The sequence below is a fragment of the Panthera uncia genome, chromosome A2 (assembly GCF_023721935.1).
Source record: "Panthera uncia isolate 11264 chromosome A2, Puncia_PCG_1.0, whole genome shotgun sequence".
Classification (NCBI taxonomy): Eukaryota; Metazoa; Chordata; class Mammalia; order Carnivora; family Felidae; genus Panthera; species Panthera uncia.
The window spans coordinates 52,703,530-52,730,734 of NC_064816.1; the positions used below are offsets into that span (position 1 = coordinate 52,703,530).

General features: G+C 44.8%; 2 protein-coding genes across 5 annotated transcripts in view; one reads left to right on the top strand and one right to left on the bottom strand.

Moving 5' to 3' along the window:
• The window catches only part of MRPS25 (mitochondrial ribosomal protein S25), a 13,346-nt gene extending 7,967 nt beyond the window's left edge, over nucleotides 1-5,379 (top strand). Inside the window, exons 3-4 of the mRNA XM_049641046.1 lie at nucleotides 4,246-4,333; nucleotides 5,000-5,379. Coding sequence (XP_049497003.1) covers nucleotides 4,246-4,333; nucleotides 5,000-5,192 — 281 coding nt within the window. The 3' untranslated portion in view covers nucleotides 5,193-5,379. The remainder of the gene's footprint in view (nucleotides 1-4,245; nucleotides 4,334-4,999) is intronic.
• Nucleotides 5,380-6,154: 775 nt separating this feature from the next.
• The window catches only part of NR2C2 (nuclear receptor subfamily 2 group C member 2), a 101,018-nt gene continuing 79,967 nt past the window's right edge, over nucleotides 6,155-27,205 (bottom strand). For 3 of the 4 annotated variants that reach the window (XM_049641045.1, XM_049641043.1, XM_049641044.1), the window contains 7 exons: nucleotides 23,804-23,937; nucleotides 22,686-22,863; nucleotides 21,451-21,572; nucleotides 20,512-20,651; nucleotides 17,854-17,991; nucleotides 16,773-16,878; nucleotides 6,155-13,904 (listed from right to left, as the gene is read on the bottom strand). In XM_049641045.1, the coding sequence (XP_049497002.1) occupies nucleotides 13,730-13,904; nucleotides 16,773-16,878; nucleotides 17,854-17,991; nucleotides 20,512-20,651; nucleotides 21,451-21,572; nucleotides 22,686-22,863; nucleotides 23,804-23,937 (993 nt within the window). In that variant the 3' untranslated portion in view covers nucleotides 6,155-13,729. The remainder of the gene's footprint in view (nucleotides 13,905-16,772; nucleotides 16,879-17,853; nucleotides 17,992-20,511; nucleotides 20,652-21,450; nucleotides 21,573-22,685; nucleotides 22,864-23,803; nucleotides 23,938-27,205) is intronic. The other variant, XR_007459924.1, reaches the window with a different exon arrangement.

Consider the following 27,205-nt stretch of genomic DNA (forward strand, 5'->3'; position numbering starts at 1 on the left):
GGGGCTCGAACCCACGGACCGCGAGATCATGACCTGAGCCAAAGTCGGATGCTCAACCAACTGAGCCACCCAGGCGCCCCGCTGTCTGGAGGTTTAAGGGCAAATTCATTTATGTGGCTTTTCCAGCTCCTAGAGGCCACCCCCATTCTTTGGCTTGTGGCCCTACCCTCCATCTTCAAGTACAGCAGCATGGCGTATCTAGCCATTCTTCCACAGTCACATGCCCCTTGGAACACAGTCCAGATAGGTTCTCTGATTTTAAGAGCCGCGTGATTAACTTAGGCCGCCCACATTATCCAGAATGGTTTCATCCCCAGGTCCTCGACTCACGTTCTGAGGCACAGCCCCTTTTGTCGTGTAAGGTGATCTATTCACACGTTATGGAGGAGTAGGAAAGGGATAGGTTTTGAGGCCATTCTACTTACCACATTAAATATTTTAAATTTTAGCCTTTCCAGGCTTCATTGAAATTTTAATTTACATTTCCCCATATCTTTTCGTGTGCTTATTGGCCACTCATAAGATTTGTTTGTAAAGAGTGTCTCTGAGTCTTTGTCCATTAAAAAAAAATCAGGCTCTTTGCTTTCTTATTGAATTCTTTATATATTCTGGATGCAGTTGTTCCCTCAGGTATGTGTGTTGTGAGTATTGTCTCTCAGTCTTTGGCTTGCTTTTCATAATGGTGTCTTTGGAAGAGCACAAGTTTTAATTTGGATGAACTCTAGCTTGTCGGTTGTTCTTTTTTATGGCTAGTGCTTTTTGTGTCCTGTCCCAAAAATCTCTGTCTATTGTAAGGTCACAAAGGTTTTCTCTTATATTTCTGTTCAAAGTTTTATAGTTGTAGATTGCATATTTGTTTCTCTGATATATAATCTGAGTTATTTGTGTATTAAGTGGAATAGGGATTGAGGTTCTTTTTTTTTTGACATTTATTTATTTTTGAGAGAAAAAGAGACAGAGCATGAGCAGGGGTAGGGGCAGAGAGAGAGAGAGAGAGGGAGACACAGAATCCAAAGCAGGCTCCAGGCTCGGAGCTGTCAGCACCGAGCCCAATGCGGGGCTTGAACTCACGAACCGTGAGATCATGACCTGAGCTGAAGTCAGACGCTTAACCGACTGAGCCACCCAGGTGCCCCTGTTTTTCAGGGTTGGGATACTCAGGTGTTAGAGCATCAAGCGATGAACGACCATCCTTTGCCTTATTTAGTTTCCTTGGCATTTCTGTCAAAACACAGTCAACCGTAGATGGATAAACAAAACTTGGTATATCCATTCAGTGGAATATTACTCAGCCACAAAGAGGTACAAAGTACTGACAGATGCTACAACACAGGCAAAGCTTGAAAACATAAGCCAAATGAGAGAAGGCAGACGCAAAAGGCCACAGATTATATAATTCTGTTTATATAAAATGTACGAACGAACCGGCCAGTTCATAGGGACAGAAAATGGTTGTGCAGGGCTGAGGCTGGTGTCGTGTGAATAGGAAGTGACTGCTTAATAGGTACAGGGTTTCTCTTTGGGGTGATGAGAAAAGTTCTAAAACAAGATAGTGGTGATAGTCACAGTTGTACAACATTGTGAATGGAATAAAAACCACGGAATTACAGGCTTTAAATGGTAATTTTTGTTAGGTGTATTTTACCACACACAAAAATCATTTCACCATATATTTCTGACCTCTTCATTCTTTCACTGATCATATGTCTGTTCTTAGTCTCATACCACACTGTCTTGGTTTGTAGCTTTCTAGTAAGTCTTTTATTTTTTTATTTTTATTTATTTTTAATTTTTTTTTTTTAATGTTTATTTATTTTTGAGAGAGAGAGACAGAGTGTGAGCAGGGGAGGGGCAGAGAGAGAGGGAGACACAGAATCGGAAGCAGGCTCCAGGCTCCGAGCTGTCAGCGCGGACGCGGGGCTTGAACTCACAGACTGTGAGGTCATGACCTGAGCTGAAGTCGGATGCTTAACCGACTGAGCCACCCAGGCGCCCCTCTAGTAAGTCTTTTAATATCAGGTAGTTAAAAAAAATTTTTTTAACGTTTTTATTTGTTTTTAAGAGAGAGAAAACGAGCAGGGGAGGGGCAGGGGCAGAGAGGGAGACACAGAATCTGAAGCAGGCTCCAGGCTCTGAGCTGTCAACACAGAGCCCATTGTGGGGCTTGAACTTATGAACTGTGAGATCATGACCTGAGCCAAAGTCAGACACTTAACCAACTGAGCCACCTAGGTGCCCCTAAGATCACGTAGTTTTAAATTCAGACTTGTTCTACCCCCCAACCCCACCAAATCACTTTATATGTACATTCTTTGCATTTATATATTAACTTTAAAATCTGCTTGTCTGTTTCTTGAAAAGAGCTTGCTGGGATTTTGATTGAAATCATATTATATACCATTTTGAGAATGGACATTTTAATAATGTTGAATATGTTTTGTGACTGTTGTGAAAAGTGTTATTTTTTAATTCATTTCCAGTTGTTTGGTTACACCTTTATAGAAGTCCAATTGATTTTTGTGTGTGGGTCTTGTGTCTTGCATCCTTGCCAGTAAATTGACCTTTTATTTCTAGTAGGTTTTATTTTCTAAATTCCTAAGTTCATCTGTAAATAACGACAGTTTTACTTCCTTTCCGATCTTTTTTCCTTTTCTTTTTCTATGTATTCACTGGCTAAAGTGGCTGTGATATTTTGCATTTTTATGAGCTGTGTAGGAAAGTTCCAGTTACTGGGGTGCCTGAGTGGCTCAGTCAGTTAAGTGTCCGACTTTGGCTCAGGTCATGATCTCATGGTTTGTGAGTTCGAGCCCCGTGTCGGGCTCTGGGGTGAATAGCTCAGAGCCTGGAGCCAGCTTCAGATTCTGTGTCTCCCTCTGTCTGCCCCTCTGCTGCTTGCACTCTATCTCTCGCATTGTCTCAAAAATAAAAAAAAATTAAAAAAAAAAAAAAAAAAAAAGGAAAGTTCCAGTTACTCTGCATCCTCCTTGGTGCTTTTATTACCCATTTAAAAAAAAATTTGAGCCACTCCAATCTTGTCGTATGGTCCTTTTAATTTGCATTTTGTTAATAACTGATGATGAAGAGTATCTTTTCATGTGCTTATTGACCGTTGTATTTTTGTTGTCAAATGTTTTACATATTTCGTATTTTTAGTTGGATTGTTTTAAGGAGTTGTGAGAGTTCTTTATATAGTTGGGATATGAGTGCTTTATCAGATGTATACATTATGAGTATTTTGTCCTAGTCTGTGGCTTTTGGTATCTTTTGAAACGCAAGTTTTAAACTGTCATGGGTTTCAGTTTATCAGATTTTTTCTTTAATGGACCATGTTTTTGATGTCATATCTAAAAATCTTTGTGTAGGTAAGGTTATGAAGATTTTCTTTGTTCTCTTCTAAAAGTTTAATAGTGGTTTTAGTTCATACATTTAGGCCTCTGATCCATTTTCAGGTTTTTCTTTTTTTTTTTAAATGCTGTGAGGAATTATGTTGGCATTGTCATCTTTGCTGAAAATAGGAGTCTATTTCTGGACCTAGTTCTTTTCCATCAGTCTGTAGTGTGTTCTTATGCTAATACCACACTGTCTTGGTTACTGTAGCTTATAGTAAATTTGAAATTGGAACACAAACATCCTCCCATTGTCTTGTTTGTCTTGGATTTTTTTAACTTTTTTTTAGAGAGCGCAAGTCAGGGAGAGGGGCCGAGGGAGAGAAATCTTAAGCAGGCTCCATACTGAGCATGGAGCCTGACGCGGGACTCTATCCCACGACCCTGGGATCATGACCTGAGCTGACCTGAGTTGGACCCTTAATCAACTGAACCACCCAGGCGCCTCCATTTTCTTGTTTTTCAAAATTGTTTTGGCTATTTTGGGTCCTTTGCATGAATTTGAGGCTTGATTTGTCTGTTTCTATGAAAACACCTGCTAGGATTTTGATGGAGGTTGCACTGAATCCATGGTCCAGTGTGGGGAGAATTTCCATCTTAATGATACTGAATATTCTGTCCATGAACATGGAAAGTTGCTTTCCATTAAAATAGTATGCTTTTGCACATACCTCAAATTTGTTTCCTCATGTTTAAAGAAATATGGAAAAAGGGTAGCATTATGGGTTATGTAGACACACGTTTATCTTATCGTTAAAATGCTTCTCCGCTAAAAGCAAATCCATCACCACCACTTGAGGCTGCAAAGCATGCCGCTGAGTCCTCAGTGCTTCTTGTCCTCTTTGCTTCCCATTTCCAGATTCCGGGGAGCAGGTCCTTGTGGATGTGGAGACCAAGAGCAATAAGGAGATCATGGAGCACGTCAAAAAAATCCTGGGGAAGAGCGAGTGAGTTGATGGGGCTGACCTGGAGGGGAACAGGAGTCTCAATGCAGAGCGAGGGAGGAAAGGGGCATCAGGAGGGCACACACCAACCCAAGCGCAGGCTGCAGAGTTCGCTCGGTCTGGCTTTGCTGCTCCCCATGTGTGTGCCTCTGCTGCGAGGTGGGGACAGACACCTCCCTGTCTCCTGGGCTCGACGGGAAGCTGAGATGCCGGGGGAGCACTGGCCCTGGGCAGTTGTGGCCAGTTCTCTCCTTGGGAATCTCCATTTGGAGCTGGTGGGTATCTAACCTCAGCACGTGTTGGGATCCATCTTTTGTACACGGATGGATGGAGCAAAGGGAGGGAAGCCAAGAAAGTACGTCTTGGAGGAAGCACGTTGAGGCCTTTCACAGGCCCCTTCATCCTGACTACATGCTGAGTCAGAGCTGGGGCTGCCTCTAGGCCGCAGGAAAGCTGACCGTTGCTGTGTGGTCAGTGCTGTGTGTGGCCAGTGTGGGACTGGGAGGCCTGTGGGGGAGGACGTTAGGCTTTGGGGGTGAGGAGCAGGTCGAGAGGCACAGGAGAGCCAGGTTTCCCCGGCTGATGGTGGGATGCACTTGGCCAAGAAGTCCCACAATGCCTAGAGGCTCAGCAGCGCTCCCACACGTCGCCGTCTGTGCTGTTTGGCAGGGAAACCCTGGAGAGAGAGGAGCAGGAGAAAAAGCAGCTTTCTCACCCGGCTCACTTTGGCTCCCGAAAGTACTGCCTACGGGAGTGCATCTGCGAGGTGGAAGGGCAGGTCCCCTGCCCGGGCCTGGTGCCGTTACCAAAGGAGATGACAGGGAAGTACAGAGCGATGCTGAAAGCCAGCGCCCAGGACTAGGGCCCCAGGCCACACCCAGGGAAGCCCCTGGCTGTCCTCGAAGGGACTTTGACAGTCTCTTTGCCATGAGGGTCCCCTTCACACACCTGTGTGGAAGGACACGGGAGGGTCGGGGGAGCATCTGCCGTCGAACTGCCAGACGAAGATCTTCACTCCATCAGGTCAATAAAATGCTTCCAGATCTCCAGAGGCGTGGTGCGTATCTGTCTGATAGGCACAGGAAGGCCTGCGTAGGGTTGGAGGTCTAAGGCCTACCTGCTGACACCCCTGTGTCAGTCCTGCTGGCTTTTCCTAGTCTCTCTTGGCTTCGATTTTTCTTCCAGACCCTGAGCTGCTGTGGTTGGATCTGGCAGGATCTGGCTGGAGCCGTCTGGCTGGCAGCGTGAAGCCCCCTTTCAAACTAAAGCCAACTGACATTCCTCCCAAGAGGCTTGGCTGCAGGCGAGCAGGTGGTGTAGGAGGCGCCCGTGAAGGGCACAGAGCAGCCTCCCTCAGGTGTGTGCCCTGGTGAGGCAGCCACTGCCAGCTGCCACTCCCCGGCCCTGTTCACAGGTAGGTTTGTGGACCAGGAGGGCGGACGGGTGAGGTGCTGGCTGGTCGAGACTCCGAGGCCCTGTTCTGGGTGCCTCTCAGCCTGCCTCTTTCTCAGGTTTGCAAGAGGGGGTGAAGGTCCGCCTAGTTCTTGCCTCACAGGACATGGATACTGCTGTCACTGAGGGATGCTGGTTTCAACCCTCAGGTGACACCTGAGCCCTCCAGGATTACTTCAAGGCTTAGCTGGCTGAGACGCTGCCCTGTGGGAAATGCCTGGCCGGTGGGGCTGAGAGGAAAGGGGAGGCCAGGAACTAATTTGCTGGGGAAATCATGTGGAACCAGAATGTTTTATAGAAATGCTGGGGGATCAGCCCATTAAATTGGGAGGGATTTGGCTCCTTTTACATTTACACCACCTGATGTTCAGGTGGTGATTTTGTACCAGACTTGTGTTCGGGGAGACGGCTGGTGGGGCTGGGCACGGAGGAGGCATTCTGGGATGGCTGCAGGCTCACCAGGGTTGTGTTGAACTACAGGTCCACACCGCAGTGCGCCTTCTCCCTTTACCATTTGAGGGTGGGCAGAGAATTCTATCCTCCATTCTAACCCTGTCATGTTTTTTATTTAAAAAAAATTTTTTTTTACGTTTATTTATTTTTGAGACAGAGAGAGACAAAGCATGAACGGGGGAGGGTCAGAGAGAGGGAGACACAGAATCTGAAACAGGCTCCAGGCTCTGAGCTGTCAGCACAGAGCCCAACGCGGGGCTCGAACTCACGGACCGCAAGATCATGACCTGAGCCGAAGTCGGCCGCTTAACCGACTGAGCCACCCAGGCGCTCCTGTCATGTTTTTTAATAACCCCGCCCAGCTGACTTAGCCTTGGCTTTCATGCCAGCTGCTGAGGCTGTGATTGGGCTGCTGGGGCCGCTGGAGCTTTTCGGAAAGAGCTCTAGTGAGCCAGGGCTGGGGAAGTAAGTACCTCTTCCCTCCATGGCCCACAGGGGGCCCAGAAAGGTTGCTGACCGGGAGGCAAGGCAAGCCAGTGCCGCCCTTATTACTCTTTACAGAGACTTGGAATAAGCACCACTAGGGGGCATTATCTCTTTGACCCTTTTGTCTCCTGTTTCCTACTTTGTTTAGTAGTGATAAAAGATGGGTTTAAAATGTACAGAAATAGGAGGAAAAAAAGATTGCCGTGATAGTGTCTATTTGCATAGATTTTAGACCTTGTTCTTCTGAAGTGACTGGTTTTCATTTTGAATACTTACCTGGCACAGCCATTTAAAGCTATTTGGCTGCCAGTGGGTTCTGCCAAGAATCTGACTCTGGACCTCCGAATCCTCACCAGTAAAATGAGAGGTCACATGATCCCCCCACGGAGCAAGTTCTTTCCAACTTCTACAACTTTAAGAACACATTTTTGTTCTGGATAGTGAATACCTTTACAGGATGAGCCGGCTGGTTGGAGGCCTGGCTTTCGAGTATCATCTGTGACTGCAGCTTGTGTAGCCTGGCACCTCAGCTGTGCTCCCCTCCAGAACCACCGACCTGGCTTTTGGACTTCCACACCTTCTTTCCCACTAAAGGTATTTGCAAGTCAGGTGGACCATCAAGTAGACCGACGGCTAGGGAAGTACCCCTTGGGGGAGATCCTGCGGGTGCTCCTGGGGGTCAGGCATTACTGGTGTTACTATTAGAAGAAATGAGCAGATGCACATTAGTCTTTAATTCACTTTTTTAATAGTATAAACCTCATTTAGGTAGTAGTATTAAGCCACAACAATAATGCCACATTGAGACAGCATTTAATAAAATGCATAAAAGCTAATTCATGCACTGCAATACTCTATATACAAACACAACAATGCAAATTCTTCTTCAAGACTGAAGACACTGATTAGATATAAAATTCAGTTTAAAAAGAACATGCTATTTTTTAAATGCCATCACATAAAACTGATTTCAAGCTCCAGCTTTCGACAGGTTTTAAACCTGGAATTAAAATGTAATGGCATAAACAGTATTTTCTATATTGTGAAGGGCAGAAGTTACAGAAACGGTCCCAAGAAAATCTAACACCCGAATTTTCCTTTAACAGATGTCTTTTAAAAGGGCCGGTAATGCAGCTACATTTTAACGGAGAGGTCCAAACTACAGGTAAAAACTAGGGTCTGTACTATGAAAAATGTGCAGCTTTTCAGTTATAAAACTAGTTGAACACTGGTTTATTACAAGGTAGTTGGGAGAACGGAGGCTGTAGAAAAATATCCCAGCACTTGAGTTGTGTGGCGGCATCGTCTGAGCCCGTGGCCGCTCTGGTCGTTAAAATGGTAATTGAGTACACGTTCCTAAAGAGAAGTCGTTTTTAACATAAAGTCTACTTCCAAATGTTATCCAAATATTAAGCTTTCTCACAGTCTGTCAGTTGATAAATGTTGTTGAACATTGATTTTTATAGCATTTTTTCTATGCTGTGTGTATAAATATTGAGACACCAGAATTACTGGCTTCTGAACTGGAAGTATAGCTGGGCCTTAAAAGTATCTCCGACATTCCCCACCCCTAAGATACTCTTTTTAAGCTCAAACTTTAATAACTCTTAGATTGCTGTTAAGATAGCCCCAAATGAAAACTTTTACTTTGAAGATTGAGAGACTGTCAAGCTTCCTCTTGTATTTTAACTGGAAAGCCACCTTCAAGAGTGTGATTGTCAAGACAGGCAAGGACAGGGGAAGGTCAGGAAGTGCTGTTGGATGAGGCCAGCGAAGTAGGAGCTTCTTTTACATTAAATATAGGGGAAGCTGAAGGCTAAATGACCCACCGTCTCACAAAAGGCACTGAGTACTATAGTCTCAATGAAGTGTTCTCAAACATTTCGGTAGCTTATTTTAAAAAACAACAGAAAACCTATGGGCTATGTGAGTTTTTGCCGTTCTCCAGTTCCCTTCAGCGGGCCAGCTTTCAGCCCTCCCACCAGGCAGGCCCCATTCACCAGCTCTGCAAGCAACTATGCCGGGCTGGGCCCTGGCTCCCGCGTGTCCGGTCTCAGTTTAAAGCCCGATTAAGGGGGAAAATTCATCAGAATAGACCTGGGTGAGGAAAATTAGGTATCTGTAGCTTAAAGGGCACATGTAGCCATATTAAAATCCAACTTTTATCTGACATGTTTAAATCAATTTATAGGAAGAATTTATGTCAGTGGATTTTATTCACATGCTAGAAAAGTAATTTAAGATTTGTAACTTAATATTCCATAATTTAGTCATTATATTCATGTTTATCTTAAAAGACTGCTTGGTAGGTTTTTTTCAACTGGCACTAGACACATGGGAATCTGTTTACTCACCGGGCAGTGCCCACCGTTTGCTAAATCCGGGTGAGCATAGGAAATCACTACCACACGAGGAGTCAGGCCCCAGAACAAGGACCACTCTGAATCTCTGACTATGATGCCTGTCTCTGGACCACATGACAGAGCGAGTGTCTGGGAAGGCCGACAGCTCCTACTATCAAGTTCCTTCTAGTCAGGCCATAAACAGGTGTGTGGCAGCCAAGTTAAAGGTCCCCACCTAGTTTTGGACATTAGGATGAACGGTCTTCTACCTTTCTGGCCCTTGCCTGAACCTAGAGAATATACGGCAGTGTCCTCCTGTCAGGACCTTTTCTGTCTGGGATCTTCCCTGGTACAGAGTGGAGATTCTGTCTTCATGGCCTTTCCCAGCCAGGCTCACCCAAAGGAAAATGGAGTTAAAATATCAGCAAATCCATCCTGCTGAGGGACCTTGGAACACCCACGTCCATTTACTTTAGCAACTCTATCATAGACTCTCTTTAAAACATAAGGAAATTTTGGATACATGGCTACATGTCTGTATACATAATATACATCTATGTACACATACACACACTATATACACTGTACATATATAGATATAAACACATGTACATTCATTCAGTCATACAAGCCTATAAATCTGTACACGCAAAATGCCGCTGAAGGGACCCCAGGGCTGGACATGCGCAAGTGTGCGCTGGCAAGAGGCACACGTGGGGATGTCCAGGACCCTGTGTACAAAAGACCCAAACCCACTACCTCGATTAGGGCTTGGCTTTACAAATTTACATCAAAGTTAAGACATTTTCAAAGAGCCGTACAATCTAGAGACTGGAAGTGGGATAAAGGAAGCATGTGGGCATCTGCCTGGCCTGCTCCAACCTTCCAGGGTCTAAAGGGCACTGCCTCCCTACCTCCCCCCACCCCCCCGCCCCCAGGGATAAAAGCGAATGTCAGAAGATGACACTTCATGGCCTACACTTAGAGATGAAATGTCATCTAGATAGCCCCACTGCACATGAGGCCCTTTCCACCGGCAAGTGGGCAACAAACTTCTGGACTCTGATCTGATCAGGTCCTAGAACTTGGATTCATAGCCAAGGGCTGCTTGTCAGGCAGAGAGCAGGCTGGGGGCAAGACTACTGGAAATCACCCCAAAGGATTAGGATGCATTTTTCCCCCAGAATAAAAGCACTAGATATAGCCCTTCTAAATCTTAGCCTTCCTGCCACAGCCATCCCCCAAACAAGCAAAACAGCTAAGTAAATATGTACTATGGCTGCAACCATGCACTCTAGCGATATGTGGCTGCCACGTCAGGGAGCCCAAGAGTAGGTGCATCCATTGCGATCACCATGGCTGGTGGCAACTGCCTCAGAACAGAGTTCACATTTAATACTGAGAAGCTAGGAAACCATCCCTCTTGAGGGCATTTACATAACATCTTACAAGTGACTATACCTGCAATGAAATATAAAAACCCAAACAACAAAAGAACCACAAGAACAGCCTCATGGCAGAAGCTAGACAATAAATAATGGTAATCCCCCAATAGACACACATACAAATTTCAAATCAGAAGGGTGGAATAGCTTGGAAAGTATTATTTGCTTGAGTAATTTTTCTAAGTCTCTTCCTGTCCTGTTTTATGATTATACGTAATGACCTCCAGAATTTCAACATATAACTGTCTAGCATTATCTGAGATACTGCCGGAAAAGAGCCCATTTCATCAAGAAGCAATGGTGTATATCACCACCTCCTTTAGCTGATAGACCTCTCCTCACAAGGGAAGAAGGGGCAGGTTAACAGAAGGGACATGTGCACAGGCTGTGTGACTAAGAACCTGCTCTTAGGCAGAGAGCTGGCATCACTTAACCAAATCTAGAGTTTCACCAACTACCAATGAGGGGTAAAAGCCTTGTGAAAGTTGAGCCTCAGTATTTGCTTGGGATCCCTTTAAAAAAGTCTGGACTTTGGGCTCCTCTTAACCAATCTGACAAGATGGGATGGACCTGCTGTCCAAGGTGTGAAATGATTTGGGGCAGCAAGAAATCAGCTTGTGTGAACATGATCCTTAGGGAAAAGGCTACTTCAAAGTAAAGCCAAGAGGATCTGGGAAACTAATGAGTGTTCAAAGCCCAAAATGGTCCACTGCCATCAGCCATCACCAGTGAAGGGACTCAAGGGGCAAGACTAGGTCAAAATCAACAACCCTCCAAGCTGAACCGATTTTTGTCCAAGGCTACCTGGCCAGAGTGCAGCACTCACCCAAATGTTCCCTGTCTTCCTGCTGGTTTATCACCTTCTCTGCCCCAAAACTTTCAACAGTGCATCGCTGGGCCCTCGGTCGAGGTCTTGGCTAAGCCATGCCGTTATCTAAAGGCAAAGGTATCTACAAGCCGAATGGACACAGGACTTCCAGGCCCACCCCTGGGAATGAGGGGTGGGCCTTTTCCCTAACACGGAGAACTCAGATCTGGGAGATGTGACACTGGTATTGCCACCGAATGGCTATGTGATCAACAGATGTGCTTATATTAAAAAATCGAACAGAAAACAGGCAACTTGCTGTGAAAGATGCATAAACGTGCTTGAAAATACCCTCTGCTAAAATCCTTCATGAGTAGAAATGAAACAGACCTGCCCTAACTCTACTGTCTTGGCTGTTTTTTTCTTAATTTTGAAATTTAAATCACTTCAAAGTTAGAAACCAAAAATTTAAGCTGGCAAAATTAAATTCTTTCCATCATTTTATAACAGGCACCCCTATTATCTCCAAAATGTGTTTCCAAGTCATGAACTATAAATAATATAATTAAATCCAAACAGGAATTTAGAAGTTGGAGATACCATCCCCACTTAATTCCTACTAATGACTTTCACCAAGTGCTCCTAACACTTCAGAACAGAGAATCCTATTTTGTCAAGAGCCAGTGGCTAGCTGGCTGGGCACCTACATAGCACATGAGGCCCCACCCTGACTAGGGCCCAAGCCAGACCAGAGAGTGCCTGTGAGGCAGGGGAAGTGCACTGGGATCTTTCTGGATACCATCTGGTCAAAAGGTCCTGGGAGATGCAGATTTAACCTAATGCTGTATTTTCTTAATCTGGGCTGTACAAAAAGGAAACGGAGAGTACCTATCTGGTCTTGGACATGCCACTTTCCCAAGAAGGAAATGCCCACCGTTTACTCACATCCATGGGAATTTATGCTCTTCTCTAGACAGAACTTCCTTATACTGCATTCTGCTCTTGTAAATGATGGTGGCTGTAACTTAGGACAAAGAAGATAACTTTGGGAGTTACGGGTTTTTTTTATAAGGAGCAGGTAGGCTGCTTCTGCATACATCACCCAAAATGCTCCAGGGTTCTTTGTTGGTACACACCTGGGGGGATCAAAGTGCATGGTGTGCCAGTAGCATTCAAAGATCTGCCAACAGAAATGCAGAGTCTGGAAACACTTTGAAAAACCCTGATATTCAAGGTCAACAGAGAAACCCTTCCATTCAGCCATACCATCACCACTACCCCGGGACAGGGAGCAAAATCCTGCACCCCTCCCCGCTGAATCACCTCATAGTTCTGAGTGAACTGCAGGAATACAGACCCTTCTCAGGGGGGTGTTTGCAATGGAAACCCCTGAGAAGGGGACCTTCTTCCTCCATCTGAACAATGAGCAACCGCCCCAGATTGCATTCAGGAATTACTGTCAGGTTCAAAATGCCCACCTTGCACTTTTTGGTCAGAAGGCTCTGTCTGCCGTGAGTGGTGGAGGTGATTTGGGGATGTTTTCACTTGCTGCAGGAATTGGCAGTTTATGTCTGACTGGTTGGTTGCAATCCAATTCTGAGAACCAGTCATCAAGAGAGCCCTAGGTTTGGAGGAGCCTGTAGATGCCAGTCACAGACCAGAACCAGAGGTCAGGGAACCTGACAAGCATCATCAACTCACCAGCTGAGGAAGCTTCCGGTTGGGGTCCCCACCGACTGCACTACCACACTCCCACTTACTGCATGATACACATGAGCCACATTCTCAATCGTTCATAGGAATTTAGTTCAACACCACTAATGTGTGCATACAATTAGGAATGATGCCATCTTTTCTTAAACATAAATGATTGTCTCCTGTACCCTATTGCGTTTTCACAGAAATCATTAGCATTTCGGCAAAAGACATACACAGTTTTCCATTTGTCCTGCCCACAGGCAAGATGTTGCTAACATACGCATTGATAAGAAGTGCTTAGAAAGTGCTAATATTATTTACCCTGGTAATTAGTAGCTATTAATTCCAAGGAAAATTTTAATATATATACACACATACTGTTTTCTTAGGTTCGTTTAGTTTTGTTTAATACTAGTCTCTGACATTATAAAACTGTTTTTTGCCCTTTGAGAATCGCTAAATACAAATTAGGTTAAAAGATTGTTCCAAAATCTGGTTCATCAAAAGGCATTAAAACATTTCTTATGGCAGGAAAGGATCCTACTAGTCTTTTAGTTGCTATTGTTTGGGATTAACAGGTAAGAAGAAACCAGGTAGGAAATGGCTAACATACTGGAAATATTTGCACATACCAAAATACCACTACTTTATTTTCTCTGTTATCTGAGCGGTCCTGGGAGGATCCTTCTGCTTCTCAGCAGGTGTGCGGTGCACACTATAGACTGGCTCCGGTGATCTGGCCGTTATACTCTGCTGTCTCCATCTTGAGGATGTAGGGGATTATGCTGTCTATTGAAACATTGCCAATGAGACCAGTAAAAAAAAGTTCTTCTGTTATGTTTGAGCTCATCAGCCTGAGTGCTGGCAGGCGAACGAGAATCCGGGCCAATCTGTAAAAGGGAGGCTCATTAGAGAAAGGGAGTTCACTGCCCTTCAGACTTCTCCCTGGACAGGCTCCCAGGGACCCTCTCCGCACTGCTTGGAATTGAAACAAACAAACAGACCCATGACCTACCCCTTGTATTTCAAATTTCAACAGTTCCTCTTGTAGGGATTTATCATGAGAGAAAATCAAAACCAAGTACAAAGATGTATGTACAAATGTTTCCTTCATTTATAACAATTCTCCCCACCTCCACCAAAAGAGAAAAATTTGGAAATCAATAAAGGATGGGTTAAATTATGGTGTCTCCATATAAAAGAGCACACTGTATATTCAGCAAAAAGTATAAAAAAGATATATATTCACTGATGGTAAGTCTGTGATGTACAGCCGAGTAAAAACCTAAAAGGAGACCGGGAAGCAGCAAGTGTAACACAATCTCATTTGTGTAAATTTATTTGTGTGGCATGTATAAAAAAGTATTTGGAAGGATGTTCACCAAAATGTTCACCAAAACCCTGATCTCTGGGCTTGGGGATCTGGAATGCTTTTACTTATTAAACCTTTGTCTTTATTACTGTAGTGTTCACATAGCATCCTAATTAAAAAATGAAGCAATAAAATTATTTTCATTTTGAAAACACCCTGGGTGGGAGGACACATCATGACCCCGTTCTGATGGCTCTCTGGACACTGTATCTGAAGCATCCCACATGATTGGCCATTCCACAGACACTGTACAAAGCTACGTGTGCAAGGATGCTCACTGCGTGCCAGCCTAGTCTGGAAACAACCTATATTTTCATTAGCAGGAAAGTTCTAAAGAAATGACAGCATCTCCTCAGCCACAGAAAATGCAGAAGTATGCTTGTTGAATATTACATGAAGAAAGGGTTACAAAACCTTACTTTGGATTTTATGATTCCAGTTACACAGACATAAAAAATTTCTGGAAGGAAATGCATAAAACGTTAACTATGGATAGTGCTATTTACAGGAACTGAAAAGCTTTCATTTTAATTTCCAGAATGTTCTAATTTCTTTCCTACAGTGAACACTGTTATTTTTAAAAAGAGAAAATACAGATTATGCAAGCGGCATTCCAGCATCATCGTCCATTTGCCCAGCCACCATGAGTCTTGCAGGGCACACAAAGATGTAAGGGGACACCACCACAGACCAGAAGGGGCAGACAGGATGAAGGATCTTGGAAACTCAGCAAGGGTCAATCAAGGAGGACTTCTTGGGGTGGGGGGTGGGGCGGTGGGGGGACAGGTCAGCTGGGCCTTAGAGGCTGGCTGAGGTTTCTCTCAGCAGAGATATAAACAATGGGGAGGGATAGAAGGGTTATTTCAGGAGGAGCAGACAGTATGAGAAAAGGCATAAAATGGGAAAGACTAAAACAATGCAGAAACGGGTGTCAACTGTCCTAGGGCTTTTGGGGGAACTTTTTTCTGAGCCCTATCCTATGAGAAAGCCTCCCTTATCTCATTTTTGGTTCCAAATCACTTTTCTTACCATGCCCTTTATCTATCCCTGGGTCCCTCACTAGATTTTTGCAGAAACACCTACTTTCAAAGGCCAGAGAGCTGCTGTTGTCAAGATGACTAGTGTGCTGTGTGGTTCTGCTAGCAGTCCCTACAGGGGCATTTCCAGCCTCTTCTGACCACGGACACTGTGTGGGAGTAGGCCCATGGCTACCTCTGGGGACAGCTTGCCCGCGTACCTGGCTGGGTTGGATGAGCTCTGGGTATGGGTGGCAGAGCTCCCATTGGCAGTCCCATTCTATATGTATTGAGGCTGTAATCACTTGAGACTCATGGTGAGGTTTTCACAGATTCCAGTCAAAATGGATCCTGCTCTGGCAAAAGCTATGCTTGGGCCATGGAGGTGTGCCTAAAGCAGAGGAGGTTCTCTCCCAGCAGGGCCAGCTACAGGTCTGCCAATCACACCAGAGAAATGGGTCCCTGGGGCCTGGCATTCTCATTCTGTGGGGCATCTTTGGATTGAGGTCTGTGAAGGGGACACACATGGAGAGAAGTGGGGCCGTGTATCTTATGGGTCAATTTTGCTCCAGTGTTTATTTTGAGAGGACAGGGTGGGGAAGGGAATATTAAATAGTTTACCTGACATGACCTCAGTAATTCATGGAGTTTCCAGTGGGTTGGAAGTGGTCATGGGGAAAGAGCTCCTCCACTCCTTGGCTGGAAAGCCTGCCAGGCATCCTGCCCTATTTCAGAACTTTCCTGTTCAGTTTTGCATGACAAAGGCTCACATGTATATCTATGAGTATATGTGTATATACATGTATTTGCTGCCCAATCATTACAAATAATACAAACTAACTTTTTTACCTAAAAAATGGGAATTCAAAAAAAATCAGTTTATCTGACAGCAAAATTACTATTTTCTATAACCCACTCACTCCTTTGTAGAGGTCGGGGTCGGTTTCTGTCAACAAAAACTTTGCTATCACGTACGCTAGCTTGGCCTCTTCAGTGGACGCAGACCACGGGGGCACAGCTGCTCTTCTGGACAAAGGGAATCTCCGTGAGAACTACCGTCTGTGCATGATGTGAGCCTCGGAGGGAATTACACAGCAACGATTCCAAACCCTCATGTTACAGAAGAACAACCCAAGGTTCCACCTGCAGTTTACCCAGCAAACACTGGAATGGCCCAGTATTCCTGCCCCTCCCACCCAGCACTTTCCACACACTGTTACCATCCATGAAATGCAAGAACTAAAGTGTGATCAAAAGGAGGCTTCACCGGGCTGCCAGACGTGGAAAGGCTGACAATTTATATTTGTGACTACAGATCCAGCTGCACCCCCTCCTGCCCCACAGCAAGAGTGTGTATCTTTGCGCCTCACCGGTACGTGTCTTCCGAATAGGTTTTCTGAACGTAGTCCTGCAATTCCATCTGTGCCTTTTCTTGGAATTTTTCAATCTGGCTTGTGCTGGTCAAACCTGGATGGTCTAAAGAGAGAAAAGTACCCCTGAATTGCCTTGTGTATTCTGAAAGCCTCGCTTGCAGACTTCTTCGTATTTTTAATTAAGCCTCTGGCAAATTTCTCAAGTACAATGTAGATTGAACTCTGAAGGTGGATCTGGTTTGGATATTACTGTTAAAACATTAGTTTTTGCTCTATGCTCTGCCAAGGCCTGAGGGTTCCCAGGAGAGGGCTGGGCTCCTGAGTGGTCACACCAGCCTCACCAGCCCCACCTGGCTTGGTTTGGACATCTGGCTTGGAACTATCACATGAGATTAGAAATTATCACTTTCTATGAATTTAATACATAATTTCTCCCATTTTTATTAGCTACTTTGTTGTTCATGAGTGGATGGCTGGGGAAGAAGGGAGGGAGTTAGCGGTGTCCAACCCTGCTATTGAGTTCAGCAGTCAGCCTGAGTGACCTCTCTGGAGGCTCCGAGACAACAGCCAAGAGGGGGGGCAGTGAGGCCAGCCGGACAGTCCTGCTGCCTCTTCTTCAGCTGCTGCTACTGTCCTCCAGGAACAGGTAAACTTGTGCAGTTTCAGTCTGTACTGGAGGACATATGCTAATACAAACTAAAAATTGGCAAAAAGGAAAGCGAAACAAATCAAAACGAACAAAAAAGGACATTGGACAGTAGTATACTACTCTGTTTTGTATGCTGAAGTCTTGTTTGGCCAATGGTTTAAATTAGGATACAGAATAGATCTATTCAACATATGAAGTCAAACGTCTGGAAGGCACTATGGCATATGTCTTTGGGACTGTAAAAACAATTTAAAAGAATGTTATGTGCTTATGTTAGCTAGCAAAGCACACCTTTTAGGAGAACATTCTGTCACATACAATCTGGCAGGGCTCTCTCTACATGGCTGACAGCGTGACAACACGTTCATGTTCAGAAATATCAGTAGACATAGGCGGAAAACTGTTGTGAGTCACCACCACATATCTTACCGGGGCTAAAGAGAACTATAGCTTTAAGGTATGCATACTCATAGCCGTCTATATCCAGCTTCGCCATACTGTTACAGAATTCCTGAAGCTTCCAGATGTGCTCCATGACTTGCTTTATCCGGTCTCCAGAAAGTTTATCTACAAATCAACATCACAGATCCTCTGAGAAAGGCTGGTAAGAATAACAACACAAGCTTCTTTGAGGAGCCACAGATTCAAAGAGAAGAGAAAATAATTTCACTTTTTAATGGAAAACCAGTTACCTTAAGATGGTTAACAGCCTCAGTTTCCAGGTGAAGAAGTGACAATAGGTACCCAAATTCCACTCTGCTATGTATGCTGTCTCAGTAATAATCCCCCAGACCAGCGATTCTCCCTGGCCCCACGTTGGGCAGCAACTTTGGCCTATAGGTGCAAACTGGTAACTCCTTTTATTCTGTGCTTAAGACCTATAAGTCAATTCTTAACAGTGGTCAGATTTTCTAAGTCTCTGCAGGCATTTAATAAATGTTTACGGATATGACCATTAAATGTCGACATTTTTTAGTTGTGGAAACAATTTTGTGTGTTTTCCGATTTAATCTTCGTGGTAGTATTTGCTGAAGGTATTAGTATTATTACACTCAGTTAAAAATAAAGGAAACCAATCCTCATTTGTGAACAAATCTAACTTAAAATCAACAAAATGTTATAGGGTTAAAAAAAATCAGCTTTACGTTACTAGTCCAAAGGAGTAACTAGAAAAACAAAGGTGTGACTAGGTAACTCGAATTCCTAGGTAATCAAACATCTGGAATGCCTAATGAAAAGTGCAGCTCAACTGCAATTCAGTATCAGGTGCAGATTTTTAGTGTCAGTGCTGAATCCTAGGCGTGCTCCCTCAAGACTATGTCTTTGATGTACTATGGACTTCCGGCAGACAGAGGGCTATCTGCACTGGCTATCTCCTGTCCTGACATGGCTGGGATCTGACCACCAAATGTTAGGTAGTTGCCACAAATCTTTCTGGAAGAGAGTCACCTGTTCGCTCGTGAGCAGCAGCTGGGTATGCAACTGTGTCCTGGACTAGGGGGTCTGCACGACCCTTGTCTGTGCCTGGCTCTTCTGCTTGCTGTTTCACTTGGGGCAATCCAGGGACCTTACTGCGATAATAGTCTCTCTAGGATTGTGAGAATTTGTTATATGGGAAAGGGTAACCTGTTACGAGATAATAAAAAATCTGTCTGTTGGTCTCTGCCCCCAGTTTCTGGCACAGAGCTCCTGAAACCCTTGTTAATTTCTAAGTGATAAGAGCACTACCACGATATCTTATTCTAATATTTGTCTTTGACCCTGTTCCTGACAAAGAGCTCCTAAAACCCTTGTAAGCTCCTGTGTGTTAAGAGCACTAGGATTCATCTTTTGAGGTGAATCTATGGGGCCTGGCCCCTGGAAAGACTAAGGCATGCCAAGAAACTTGGAATTTCCAGCCCCGTCCCTCATCCTCCAGAGTGGGGAGAGGAGCTAGACACGGAGTTAATAATTGATCATGCCCACATGAGGAAGGAAGTCTCCATCATAAAATCCCAATAGTATGGGATTCAGAGAGCTTCCTAGTTGGTGAACACACGCACACCAGAGGGTGAAGTACCCCAAGTCCACGGGGACAGAAACTCCTGCGCTTGAGATTCTCTCAGACCTCACCCTATGTATCTCTTCATCTGGCTGTTCATCTGTATCCTTTATCATATCCTTTTAAAAAGTGGTGAACTTAAGTGTCTCCTCAAGTTCTGTGAGCAACGCTAGTGAATGAATCCAACTTGAGGGCTGCTGCAACCTCTGATCTACAGCAGGTTGGTCAGAAGCACAGGTGATAGCCTGGACTTGTGTGTGTGTATTGGGGACAGGGTCTTATGGGACTGAGCCCTTAACACCCGTGGGATCTGACACTATCTCTGGGTAGACAGTGTCAGAATTGAATTAAATTGTAAGACACCCACCTGGTGTCACAGGGAATTGCCTGTTGTGGGGAAACACCTCCACACATTGGTGACTACAAGTTCCAGAACTGAAGTGCCTGGGGAGTCTGGGTGGATCAGTTGATAAAGTGTCCAACTTCTGATTTTGGCGCAGGTCATGATCTCACGGTCGTGAGATTGAGCCCTGCATCGGGCTTCTCGCTAAGCATGGAGCCTGTTTGAGATTTACTCTCTTTCCCCCTCTGCCCCTCTCCCCCGTGTTCTCGTGCTCTCTCTCTCTCAAAAAAAAAAAAAAAAAAAAAAAAAAAGTGTTCTGTGTGAATAGTAAAGGAGACATGCAGGGAAGAGAAGCACAGTAGGGAAAAATTGGGTTTTTCTTTCACCCCATAGGCGAAAAACTAGTTTTTTTCCATGTATGCCTGCCAATCAAGATGGAAATGTAAGATTATGCTGGAAACATCACCAAATGCCTACGTATCAGGAAGTTGGCAATTTTTTCAATTATCTTTTTTTTGCCTTTCATATGCCTTATAAGATGACAGATGAGTGGAAATTTAAATGTTCTCACTGGTAAAGGTCCTAGGACTTAAATGTTAAACTACCTTCAGCCTGTGGATTCTGTGGGACACTGAGGCTGGCCAGTTTGCAAGGAGTCAGCCTGAACCGAGATGCAATCCCCCACAGCCCAGCCCAGCCCTACCTTCCTGGATGCTGTTCTGCAGGTGGTTGACAATGGCCGCCAGGATAGTGGAGAGACTCATGACCTGGGCACACTGGGCGAGGCCGAGGGTGAAGAGCTCGTTCCAGCAGGCCCGCACCAGGCTGGTGTTGCAGTCCTGCCTGGGGACAGAGGTCAGAGTGGGTGTGGGTACATGCTGGCATTCTCCAGGGCCCAGTTTGCCCCAAACAAGTTGATTCAGCAAGTGTTTCTTGAAGGTCTATGGTATGTCCAGGACCATTCTCTGAAAACACCACTGTCTGTGTGAATCTCTTAACTAAAGTCCCTCTGAGGATAAACTATTCTCTTAACAAAGACTCTTTAGACTTCAGTAATGAGAAATCTGAATGGGTATGACTAAACTGGCATCTCCTACAGCCTTCTAAACTCACAGTGGCCCTGACATGGCTGTCAGAAGAGGCTGCAGTGATCCAAGGGCTAAGAGCTCTGTCTGTCTCCCTGCAGACAGAGAACAGAGGGTCTGCAAACCCTGCAGGGGACAAGTTGGCACTGGAGACAGGAAGAGGCCAGCCACGCCAGCCTTCAGCCCTGTCTTGGATGATTTATACTCAGGACAGCATGGCTACCATGCTGCAAACAGTATGACCCTATCTGAGGAGCTTTTGCTACTTGTCTCAACATTTCAGGATGACTCCTGCCTTTTGCTCCACTCCATCCCTGGCTCCCAGCACCAAGTCCTTGGCATATGGAGAAGGCTGATAAAAGTTTGAGTAACACCGAAATAGTGGCAACCATGGACCTCGGCTACCAGTCCACTTAGTGTGTTTAATAAGAAAATCAGGGTCACTTGAATGAGATCACAGGAACAAACTAGAATGGCCCTCAGATATCTTCTGGGCCACTCCTAATGAGGGGAGGGCTCTTGCTGAAAGATATGCACAGAGAGAAAAGGCCACTTACCCAAGTGCCTGAAAAGCTGGGATTGACCTGGCCCAGTGCATGGAGAGGAAAAGCAGGCGGGATGCTGACTCGCAGATGTAGTGCACGTTGAGGTACTCTGGCATTGGGCTGGGCATGGTGAGCTGGAGAAGAAGAGGCACACAACACAGGAGGTGACAGAGAGACAGGTCAACATGAATCCCTGTCACGTTTCAACAACTGTGACACTTGAGTTGTGATAATCTCTAATGCTGAAGCTCCTGTGCAGACCCATCCTTATGAAACCTGTGTCCTCTGCAGCGGGGGGCTGGCACCAACACCCTGTGGTCTCTTGCCCAATGAACTAGGGCCTGATGGCCCTCAGAATGTGGTCAATGATGGTGACCTCCCAACTCAATCACACAAAGACATACTTTTCAACTTTTGCCTCAACTAAATTGCTATTTGTTCTAAAGCAATTCCATTTTGAGCTGGAGGTTAACATCTAAATTGAATCTGGGAACAGGGGTCAACTTCATAGCTAGTGGGCATTTGGTAGGTGGCCTCAGGGTAACAGTGAGTGAGAGCTGAAAAGAAACCCATATGGTGGGAGGACGAGATCCCATCATCAGAATGCTCAGGCCTGGGCTCCAGAGCTCCACTGTCCAGAAGGGGCATTAATGCCTTTGATGCTGGAATCCCACTGGTGACCTATATTCTTGGCACCAGTGGGCAACTATGAGCAGGGACCCAGTCTTCCTAAGTGACTGGTCAGGCCTCTCTAGTCAAGAGCACTCGGAGATAGGAAGACACGGTCTGTAGCCCTAGAAACTGAGGAGTGTCTTTTGGAAGCAAGGCCATGGAGGAGCCTGTGGGGAAGACTAACAGCTCTTCAAAGTTCTGTGGCTAGCGATGGCAAGCGGTCAGGACCAGCGGCTAGGAATGAGGGCTGGCTGCCTGCACGCTGAAGCAGACAAAGGTGCCTGAGTGCTGGAGCTAGGCCATCCTAGAAAAGGCAGAGCAGTCCATTAAAAGCCCTCGAGGGTCAGCACCTTGTCAACCCCTCTCGGCAAGGACAGGCCACACCTGCTTCAGGGCAAGTTACCTTGAGAGCCAAATGAGCAAAACGGAGCAAAAATGCTTTTTAATGAGAATACTGTTCTGGAACACCAGGTCTGGATCAAAAGCCACAACATGAAAATGAGCTTGCTACAAGATTTTGGTTTTACACTGCAGGCTGGGAGGCTGGGGCATGTGGGTAGGCTGAATGCACTCACCTTAAATGTGACATGAGTATCTGAAAGGAGGGGCCCTTCGACCTCGATGATGGGTGTGGACTGGTCTCTGCTGATGACGTGGATGCCGCCTCCTCCACTGGCATCTATGCCGTCTGCTAGGCTCGGAGGTGAGGAGCTGTCTGTGGTATTAAGTGCTTTAGCTAAGGTATCAAATGCCCTGTGAGCAAAAATGAAGCAGTCAGTGGTGTGAATCCACAGCTTTTAGGAGGAACAGAACTCTAGCTGAGACATAATCTAGAAAAACCATGCAATGGGGAAAAGATCATTAAATCTACCTGCTGGGGGAAGGGATGACAATGAAAGTTTCTGTGTACAGTCCATACATCATCATGGGCACTAAGCTATATATTATTTATTTTCACACATAATTTCTATTTTTCACACTACTCTCTAAGGTAGAACCCTCCCCATTTTATAGATGTGAAAGCTGAGGCCTGGAGATGTTACATAACTCTTCTAACACCAACCACCCAGTAAATGGTGTAAACAGAATTCTATCCAACTGGAATCCCATCCTCTTTGCTATCAGACTGCAAGAGATCATGAGGCCCGGGGCACCTGTGTGGCCTCCAGCTGTACATCTGCCCAGCCTGGCAAGACAGGCAGGGGTGACCAGTCCCACAGGAAAGGAGCAAACATGAGAGCCTATGGAGAAGAAACTCTCTGCAGCCGGTTATGGATGTTCAGGGCCAGCTAATGCTAGTAGCTAACCCCCTGATGGACTTAAGCTTTAGACTGTTTGGAAAAATAGGCTAAAACAGAAGTGGGAAAGGGGATGAACTATTAATATTTAGTCAAAATAACTAATGCAAGGAACACCTGTCTATTGAAGGGTTTTCCCTACTTCCACTCAGTCACTCCATTTCCTTTTTCATTGTTTGGAATGAAAAGCAACTTTGATTGTTTTATATCATGTAATATAAACGAATCCTGGTTCCCATAGTTAAAATGTGAAGGAAGACAGATGTGCAGGGACACTGTGACTTTACCATCCTTGATTAAATACAGGGTGGGTGTCAAAATGCTGCCGCCAGCCCTCACAAAAGAGCAGCTAAGTGTGCACACTGGGCAGAGCCTCCACCCTCATGGGATCATACCGAGTAATCTCACTTGCGGACTGGTCCTCCGGCTGCATTTCCGAAGCATCACCATTGTTAAGGGACTCACTCAAGTTGGCAAGGGAGGTTACTACATTTGCCAGTGTGCCCAGAGCTCCCTGGCTTGTTTCTGCCTATTAAACAAAAAACAAGAACATTAAAGATGAACACAAACACACACATAAAAGACTGTCAGGCCAATGAAGGTATAATGGTAGTTTAAAAACAGCATCTATGGGGTGTGAGCTCAATATGGCAGCAGGAGGGAGAACTTTTTGGTGAGGGGAGAGTTCGGTGTCTTGACTGCGATGGTGGTTACACAAATATACATATAATAAGGTAACAGAAAACAGACAAATTAGACACTGCCAAAATTTAAACTTCTGTGCTTCAAAAGATATTAAGAAAGTAAATGGGGTGCCTAGCTGGCTCAGTTGGTGAAGCACTGGCTCCTGACCTTGGAGTTGTGAGTTCAAGCCCAACGGTGGGTGTAGAGATTACTTAAAAATAAAAGCTTAAAAAAAGAAAAAAGTTATTAGGAAAGTAAAAAGAAACCCTGCCCTTCCACACACAAAAGACAACCCAGAGAATGGGAGGAAATATTTGCAAAACACACATCTTACAATGGTTTAGTAACCAGAATATCTAAAGAACTCTTTCAAGTCAAAAATAAAAAGATAAAGCAGTCAGTTAAAAAAAAAAAAAAATGAGCCAAGGATTTAGATATTTCTTAGAAGAGGACACACATGGCCAATAAGCACATGAAAAGATGTTCAACATCACTGGAAATGCAAATCAAAACCACAATGAGATACCACCTCACACCCAACAGGATGTTTATAATAAAAAAGACAGGTAATAACAGGTGCTGGGGAGGATGTGGAGAAACTGGACCCTCATACATTGCTGGTGGGAATGTAAAATGGTGCAGCCACTGTAGAAAAGTCTGGCACTTCCTCACAAAGTTTAAATACAGAGTTACCATATGACCAGCAATTCCACTCCCTAGTTATATACATGAGAAATTAAAACATACGTCCACACACACAAAATTACCCAAATGTTCATAGCATATTTGTCTATTCATAATAGACAAAAAGTAGAAACAACTCAAATGTTCGTCAGCTGAATGTAATGGATATGTAAAATGTGGTTTAGTCATTCAAGGGCTTATTAATTGGCAATAAAAAGGAACGAAGTGCTTGCTGACACACGCCACAACATGGATGAACCTTGAAAACGCTACGCCAAGAGAAAGAAGCCAGTGTCAGAAGGCAAAATATTGTATGTTTCCATTTATATCAGAAAAGTAGAGTATAGTCAGAAAGTAGAGTAGCAGTTGGTAGGGGAGGAGGAAGTGACTGCTTAATGGGTGCAGGGTTTCTTTTGGGGTGATGAAAATATTCTGGAATTGGGTAGTGGTGATGGCTGTACAACCTTGTGAAAGTACTAGAACCACTGCACTGTAACACTAAAAGGATAAATCTTCAGGTATGTGAATTTTATCTCAAATAAGCAAAAAAAGAAAACCAGACATATTTGAACAAATAAATCAAGGTATGTAGTATAAACACGGGTGCCTGGGTGCCTCAGTCGGTAAAGCATCCGACTTCCACTCAGGTCATGATCTCGCGGTTTGCGAGTTCAAGCCCCGCGTCGGGCTCTGTGCTGACAACTCAGAGCCTGGAGCCTGCTTCGGATTCTGTGTCTCCCCCTCTCTCTGCCCCTCCCATGCTCATGTTCTGTCTGTCTCTCAATAATAAATAAATGCTAAAAAAAAAAAAAAAAAAAAAAAGATGTATAAACAAATGTTTGTTGTATCTGGTTAGAAAAGTGAAACACCAGAACAGCAGAAAAGATCATAAGCAGAGAACTGACTAATAAATCACCGAACAACCATATAACAGAAGGTTGTGCAGCTGTTAAATGATGCAGGTTGTCATGACAGAAAGATGTGAAGAGAAAGAAAGCTTAAATGAAAAAAGGAAAAGATCACTCCCCACACACTGTACCAGTGCTGCGTCCTGGTTCTGATATCATCTTGCAGTCTTGCCAGATAAACTGCTGGGAGCAACTGAGTAAAGGGTACAGGGGAGCTCTGCAGTATCTTTGTGCTTGCTCAAGGTACGTTATTTTGAATTTTAATCTTTCAAAGTGGAAGGTTTAAAAAACAGATTCTGAAAATAGCTCCCTTTAGGTGCTTTGTATATATTCCGTTATTCATGAAAAACTTCCACACCACAGAGGAAGGAATAGGTAGGAGCACACGTCTGACTCTGCAGCTCTTTCTCTTAACTGCTACTTAAATACCACAGTTTGTGTCCTTTCTCTTCCATCCAATGACCATGACTAGCTTCTCATTTACTGAGTGTCACTGGATGCTGTGTGCTTTATAAAACTAACTCAAGTTTCCCAGCACCCCTGTGTCGGGGGTACTGAAGGAAACAGAGATGTAGGAAAGAGGGCACATGGCTCCCAAGAGCGGTGCTGGGCTCCCAAGATAGCAGACTCTGGAGTCTCTTGGTTCTTATTCTCAGTCTCTGCATGGATGGCACCATGGAACAGCTGCTGTGAAATCCCTTGGTAATCAGGTTTTAAGGTTATTTGGGCCTTACTTTCAGGCTTCTGGTTTCTCTCTACCCCACTATGCATCAATCACTGTCCTGAATGGCTACTGGGTGACGACAGCAGCACACTGGGTGTGATTCCCATGTCACATACATCACCAGTGCCCAAAGACAGGAAGCTCAAAGCCCGGCATAAGGGCCAGAGGATGGAAAGCTGCTGTTGGTGCCAGCCAGCAGCTCTCACTGTTGCCTTTTCTTTCTCAAAAAAGGATGTTCCTAACGTGCTGAGTGGGCACAGCGATGTGCACGTGAATAGATGAGAAGGAAGCCTTGCAGGTAGCGTGGCTCTGGTTCTCAGGGCAGTAGCCATGGCAGCACTGTTACGAAGTCGCTCCTTTTAGAGAAGAAAAACCGGACTTCAGCCATGGCGTGCTGCTACTTCATCATCACTGGGTTATATTTCTCATCTCATAGTTTCTGATGTAATCAGTTTCCTTGCCTGGATAAAACCTTTCTCCTAAGTTATCTTCACAGGGGTTAGCCAGCTCTCTCTCTCCTGGAATGACAAACACCTCTGTTCACAACAAGTTAAATTCCATATGGCTGATTTGCTCTTAGTTTTACAATTGTCAGAATCCTGCCTGAACTTCCTCCTGCAGGTCATCTAATAAAAAGGAAGGGGGTGGGTGTGGATAATTTAACAGTGTGTCAACTTCAACCAAAAAAAAAAAAAAAAAAAAAAAAGGAACTAGCAGCTTCTGCCAAAGGCCATCTTAGAATAAGCAGCCATTTCCCTAGCATACCAGTAGTTTGCCAATGTGTGTACTGAGGTGGA